Here is a 7,384-nt window from a genome sequence, read left to right as displayed (position 1 = left end):
AAAGCCCATCTGCCCACATTAAAAGATACAATAACCATCAATATATCCATCTCACATGAATTGATATATTCCCTCCAAATGTTGAGATTGACATCCAGTAAGGTATTTAGGCCTCTGTATAATAGATGGTGGGATGCGGGTGGCGCTGTGGTCTAAGCCACAGAGCCTAGGGCTTGCCGATGAGAAGGTCGGCAGTTTGAATCCCCGTGACAGGGTGAGCTCCCGTTGCTCGGTCCCCGCTCCTGCCAACCTAGCAGTTCGAAAGCATGTCAAAGTGCAAGTAGATAAATAGGTACCGCTCCGGCGGGAAGGTAAACGGCATTTCCGTGCGTTGCTCTGGTTCGCCAGAAGCGGCTTAGTCATGCTGGCCACATGACCCGGAAGCTGTCTGCGGACAAATGCCGGCTCCCTCGGCCAATAAAGCAAGATGAGCACCGCAACTCCAGAGTCGTCCACGACTGGACTAAATGGTCAGGGGTCCCTTTTCATAATAGATGGTGGCTGTTTATCCTTTCAGGCCCTAAGCAGTAGTTTCTTGGCAACCATAAAGGCTCATCAAATCCGCTTTTGTTGTCCTGCCATTCATCCCAATACTACAGACATTTATTTTACAGGTATATGGATGCCTCCAGATATCAAGGATTTTGCCAATACAAAATTGCTATGGACAACAGCTTTAGACCAAAAGGAATATATCACTGGACAAGTCTCAATAGCACAGATTCCATAAATTCTGTGACATATGGTGCCTGCAGTTTACCTTTCACACCAGCTGATGATTTGTTCTTCCACTGGCATTTCCTTCAAGCTAGCACTGGAATTGGTGAGAGGTCTCCACCCCTTTCCCAGATCAGAAAGAGGGTGGAAAGCAATGCAGGAATCTCAGCTAAAGCATCCATGACAGATGGCCATCCAGTCTCTGCTTCAAGACCTCCAGTGAAGGAGAGCCAATACACAATCTCTCTTCTCTGATTGCCTTGGGCAAGACACGGTCTCCCATTGCCAACCAGGCTACGAAGTGTAGTTCCCTTGTCCTCTCCCACCCACACCCCAGATCCCTCTCAGGATGTTGTGAGTTTGTACTCAATGCTTCCTGACATATGTACAGTACAGTGGTACCTTGTGTTACAGACGCTTCAGGTTACAGATGCTTCAGGTTACAGACTCCGCTAACCTGGAAATAGTACCTCGGGTTAAGAACTTTGCTTCAGGATGAGAACAGAAATCGTGCTCCGGCGGCGCGGTGGCAGCAGGAGGCCCCATTAGCTAAAATAGTGCTTCAGGTTAAGAACAGTTTCAGGTTAAGAACGGACCTCCAGAATGAATTAAGTTATTAACCCGAGGTACCACTGTAGAAGGAATGGCCGCATGTCCCACTAGCCTTTCATTCTAGCATCTCCTAAACCTTCTTTCACAGCACAATATGGGGAGACAGTCGCTGGTTCTTGTTCTCTGTAACTACTTGATATTCAGTCACTGTATGTTTTAATAAAATAAGCATCAAAAAAGAAAAAAGAAAGAGGGTGGCAACACTTTTTAGTGTATGGCCACAGCATAAGTGCGACAAGACTTGCTGAGTGGCAGTTCATATACTCAGCCAACCTGCTGATCCCCTTTCTGTGGCAGTGGAATGTTACAGTGGACATACTCTCTACCCTTCATAGAGTGCTAGGCTCTAGAAATAAAAAAAGACAAGAGTAAACGTCTGACTCATTGGTGAGTACATGTTATAACTTTGACCCCTTTCATTGTTATTTTTAGACGAGTTTGTTTTGGGGATGTTAGCAGCTCTCATTAAATGTTCCAGCACATAGCATATGCTAGCCTCTTAAAATCAGAGAAGCTGCACTGCATCCTGTCGTTGCAGGCTGAGGTTGAATTGGACTGGGTTTCACACGTTTCAAAAGTTGAGGGAGCTTTTTTTATTGTTGCTGCCATTGAACAATTGGGAGTCAGAATCCTTGCTGGTCTACTGCAAATTGCTCAAATCGATGCATATGTACTGATTTGCATTCTACCCATCCCTGGACTAAAGCCAACTTCATTCATGAAAGCTTATGCCACAAATCTTTTTTTTCTGATGCCACAAAACACCTTTCTGTTTTTTGTTGCAACAGACTAACATGGCTACCCTTCTGGAACAAGCTATCTATATTCACAATGCCTTAATAGCTTTCTCACTTTCCCAAAGAAGAAACATTGCAAACATGCTTCATCCAGTCATTTCGCTAACTGCAGAATTCTGTGGGAGTGTTATTTCCTGATGCTGGCATTCGCTAATAACGCCTGTCGACCCACCAGACAGGCATATGTTCTTATTCAATTTTATTCTTTCCCTGGTGACTATGTGTAGAAATTACTGCAGTAAAGCTCCCTCCACACACTTCCTTGTGCAAACAGGATGATCCTGCTAAAATCCCTTAATTTTTCTTACCAAATATATTATGGGGATTCTCCCCTTCTGCTCAACTTTTATGGCACTATAGCCCCTCCAGACAGCAGTAATTAGTAAAGCATCACAGAACAGCTAACAAAGCAGAACTAATGCACTATTACTGTGTCAAGAACATGTTGCAGAATAAAGCAGCAATAAAACACCAGTCTGGAGGGGCCCTGAGTCTTCTAACCAACAAGTCTGATTATGTGTTTGTGTGATCTTAAAGAAAATCAAGAGAGTCTTGAATAACCACTCTATTGTTCCAAAATTACTGTCCAAAGCTCAATATTGCTAAGTGCTGCCATTAAAAAAAAACAAAAAACAGAAGGCATTAGGACAGTCTGAAATGTAATCCTTTCAGCTACAAGCAGAATAAATATAGCACAGACTGCAGATGGCTGCAGAACAAGACATCCAGAGCGATCTGACAATCTGTGCGCTTTCGGGAGGTGAGTCTTAAGCACCGCTCTGCCTCTCCCCGTCATTTTCCTGAACCAGAGAAAGGTTCAGCTGCTCCTCTTCCTGCAGCCCCGCCATTCATTCCCCTTCAAATGTTGACCCTCTGCAAGGTCACCGATTCTCTGTTCATTAGCAATTCCAGGTCAGCCTGCGATGAGAATCTCCTCGTTCAAGAGAGGATTACGTTCTGTGTCAATGTCTCCAGGCAGCAGCCCTTCCCGAGCTTTCAGCAAGTCCAGACGCTGAGGGTCCCCGTCTTTGATGATCCCTCAGAGGACCTGTATCGATACTTTGAGCGCTGCAGCGATGCCATAGAGGGCGCAGTCCAGAGTGGTGGGAAGTGCTTAGTGTACTGTAAAAACGGCCGCAGCAGATCTGCTGCCATCTGCACTGCCTACTTGATGAAGCACCAAAATCTCAGCCTGAAGGATGCCTTTGAGGTATTGTGAGCATGCAGGAAAAATAACTATCTTGTTCTATAGCTCGGTTGTTGATGCTGAAATGCAGAAGCTATTTCAACTGGGCAAGAGCACCTGACTTTCTAATTTGTAATGCTTTGCATAACAAAAGTCATTGCAGTAGTTCTGATTCAGTTTTCTCTCTCCAAGGAAAGTGTCGTAAGGATAAGAAAGACAATTAATTTTAAAGGCAGCCTAATTTCCTTCTCAGTTGAGCAAATAAAGCCAACTCTGACTGGAGATTGTTGGGGGTGTTTTTGCCCAATGAAATTCCAATGGCAAGCAAATTCTGAATTGTCAGATTCAGGAGTTTAAACTCCTGTAAAATAAAATCTGGCAACATTATACAGGAGGTTTTGCAGCTTCCTCCCTATGCACTTTAAAATATAACAACAACAACAACAACAACAACAACAACAACAACAACAACAACACTCAAGCATTTCAGAAATATTGTATGTTGTTTAGTCAAATTTATTAAGTTAGTCAAATTTATGCAAAGGAGGTTTTCAAAGAATGTAATAGTTGCTTGTGGCATGGACATGTTTCACACTATTACCTCTGCCAGACAGGTGTTTGTTCTCTTACAAATAGCTACTTGACCAGACACGGGTGGCGCTGTGGGCTAAAGCCTCAGCGCCTAGGGCTTGCCGATCGAAAGGTCGGCGGTTCGAATCCCCGCGGCGGGGTGCGCTCCCGCTGCTCGGTCCCAGCGCCTGCCCACCTAGCAGTTCGAAAGCACCCCCGGGGGCAAGTAGATAAATAGGTACCGCTTACCAGCGGGAAGGTAAACGGCGTTCCGTGTGCGGCTCTGGCTCGCCAGAGCAGCGTTGTCACGCTGGCCACGTGACCCGGAAGTGTCTTCGGACAGCGCTGGCCAATAGATGTGAGATGGGCGCACAAACCCCAGAGTCTGTCAAGACTGGCCCGTTCGGGCAGGGGTACCTTTACCTTTACCTTTAACAGTAAGGGCTTCTACACATTATTTTAAATGAGTGTACAATGTGTGCACACATTACTTGAGCTGTACACTCATAGTTATTCACATGCAACATTTAATGTGTGTGTGTAGCTATGTACACAATGGCTGAGTTGTACAAATCAAGTGTACATTCTTTCACATCAATAGTGGCAGTGACAGTTTGTACCTCAGTGTAACAGGTGTGAACAAGCTGAGTGAGAGAAAAATGTGTGTACACCATTGGAAGTTAATGCCACTCACATGTTGCTTTCAACTCTCTTAAAAACTATTGCCTGTTTCTAGCATTAGTACAGACCTCTGTTGTATTGCCAGAAAACTAGTTTTGAGGAGCAAAGGGGTGGCAAGGACTACAAACAGCAACAATTTGGTTCTTTTTGCCAGGACCTTAATTTACTATGGCTGTATGTACACCATACATTTAAAGCACAGGGCTTCCCCCAGCTCTAGGAACTGTAGTTCACTCACCACAAAATTATAATTTGCAGCAGCCCTTCCAAACTACAGTGCCCAGAATTCTTAGAGGGAAGAAATGTGCTTTTATATTGTGTATATGGTGTGTAGCAAATGGTGATGAATTTTCATGAGGACTTTTTATTGAAAAAGTAATAATAATAATAATCCAAACTGATATAGAAATGTGGAAAACTGAACTTAAGATTGGAACAATGCAAAACTGCTAGAAATCTAAATTGACAAATTTGCCCATTCCTATAGACTTCTATGATGAGATGTATGTATGTCTGTTAAATTTGCAGTCATTATTTATGAATTTGCATCTGTGCATATAAATTAGCACATAAATTTATGTCACTCTGTGCCTTCTTTTCAGTGATACTGTTCCACTTTTAGGGCAACTGTAAATGGCCAGCCTGTGGGAAAGTCACTTCCTTTGTGTGTAATACATTTCTTTTTTTCCTCCCTGTAGATTGTGAAGATGGCCAGGCCGGTAGCAGAGCCCAATGTTGGCTTTTGGTCCCAGTTACAAAAATATGAAGGGCATTTACAAATGCAGCATCAGACGGATCCTTCTCGAAAAATAACTTCGCAATAAACATGTTTGTTTTGATCCAGACTGTGGGGGGGGGGGACTCCTTGAAGGAGGTGTGTGTGTCCTAAGAGCTTGGAAAGATTGTAGATGCCTCCGGACTGTCAGTATTGTTGGTGGCAAGGAAAAAAAATATAGGTATATAGAAAGGAGAATTGTCTAGATGCCAAGATCCAGGTTTGTGGCAAGTACTCTTTGGTGAGAGAACCCCAGCAGAGATTTAAAATCACAAAATATACAGCAAGGTAAAGCATGGAAATGTAGGCCTTTAGGCCTTTAAAATATGTCTTTCTGAGTTCCAAAACTTCCCTCTTCCCTTAGCATAGAAAAATACCGCATGTTTGGTAAGTTAAAAATGATTTACTTACGAACTATCCAATGGTCAGGTTCCTGCACTTCAGAAAAAGTTGCACAGGCAATAAAACTTGGCTTAGTTAAAGTTCCTAAATTATTGGTATAGGAACTCAAGAGTAGAGTGGCCATGTGGTCTGAGCTGCAGAAGTCAACTTAGACCTCCTCACACATTGAGCTTCTCAGGAAGACTGGTTGAATAATAGGCTTGATTACCTAGTCCCTCTCAAGCTGAGGTGAAGTGACCTCCTAAGCCTGGCAGGGCAGCTTACTCTATGGTATTAACCCCTTAGAGTTAAGCATGGTTATATGAGGCTGGTTATCCCACAAGAATTTTGTGGGGGAGATTCAAGTGTGTGCAGGAGCTTATGTTTGCACAATCAGAGAGGATTAAAGCTATCAGTTGTCCTACACAACATACCCACTTTAAAAAAAATGAACTTTTTGCTTTTTGGAAAATGAAGGAGAAAGCCTTTGAAAAGTGTGTGATTAACAAATGGTTGATGGTGAAACATGTAATCACCTCATAAGCAAATATGATTGATCATTGACATATGGCAAACACCTGGCAAACAAATCAGAACAAATGATCAATAAAGACTGAGCATAGTCTAGCCTCTGTTTAACAGCAAATCAGAATGGATGCTCAAAAGTCAGGTCATCCAGACTCGCTCTGTGACTGATAACCATCAGCATGCTTCTCATCTGCCTAGTTCCTGAGGAGCCGTTTTTGTGGACTGCCCAGAAGTCACACAGACATCCCCCAAAACATTATTCTTTGGAACTTTAGTAGTCTCTGAAGCCACAAAATAAATGTTGACAATTGAGGTCAAAATGTGATTGTGCCCCTCCAGATTGGAGGGTTTTTGCATGTGTTTCTTGGGTGTTGTTTGTATCAATCTTTGAGAAATGATGCACAATGTTGGCACTCTATTGCATTACTCAAGGCTAAAAATTTATTTAAAATGTGTTTTAATGCAACACTGCTTCATTTGTTTTATTTCACCAATAGATATGTATTTTGAGCATGTTGCGAGTGCCCACTGGCATGACTGACAATCACCTGTATTTAAATAAAAGTTTATACTCTCATGGGAAACATACATTATAACAGCTGGCTCCAAAGTTCATAACAAGGAAGGACAGAACAACAAATAATGGCCTTGGGCAAGATGAAAACTGTCTTTGCGAATATGTAAAATATATCAATCTACTCTTATCTGCATTTTATGCCTGCATTTATGATTGCCTGTAGCTATTTGTCTACATTAAAATCATATCAGTATTTTCTTTTTCGATTAACAGTACTGTACTCTGCTAGTGAAATGGCATATTTTTCTGAAAGTGATTATGATTGATGACTGATTATACAATACAAATAAAGTATTTAGGGTGTGGAAGTAGTAATCTTAGTTTATTAGTGATGGCTGCATTTTTACATGCAAGGCAGCTTAATCATAGAATTGTAGAGTTGGAAGGGATCCTAAGGATCATCTAGTCCAGGGGTCTGCAACCTTTAAGACAAAAAGAGCCACTTGGACCCGTTTCCGAAGAAAAAACAACAACTGGGAGCCGCAAAACCATTGCGACATTTAAAACAAATATATCTCCGGAGCCACGATCTGACAGCGGGCGGGAAGGTGACGTCGGGA

General features: G+C 42.6%; 1 protein-coding gene across 1 annotated transcript; it reads left to right on the top strand.

Annotated features, from left to right (window-relative positions):
- Positions 1-2,893: 2,893 nt before the first annotated feature.
- DUSP28 (dual specificity phosphatase 28) lies at positions 2,894-7,039 on the top strand. The gene is made up of 2 exons (XM_082223702.1): positions 2,894-3,336; positions 5,262-7,039. Exons 1-2 carry the CDS (start codon positions 2,989-2,991, stop codon positions 5,385-5,387), a joined length of 474 nt encoding a protein of 157 aa, XP_082079828.1. The 5' UTR covers positions 2,894-2,988; the 3' UTR covers positions 5,388-7,039.
- Positions 7,040-7,384: the final 345 nt, after the last annotated feature.

This window comes from Podarcis vaucheri (genome assembly GCF_965113315.1).
Source record: "Podarcis vaucheri genome assembly, chromosome: 5".
Classification (NCBI taxonomy): domain Eukaryota; kingdom Metazoa; phylum Chordata; class Lepidosauria; order Squamata; family Lacertidae; genus Podarcis; species Podarcis vaucheri.
Note: the sequence above shows the minus strand (reverse complement) of the source record. Positions and strands in the feature narration are given on the sequence as shown.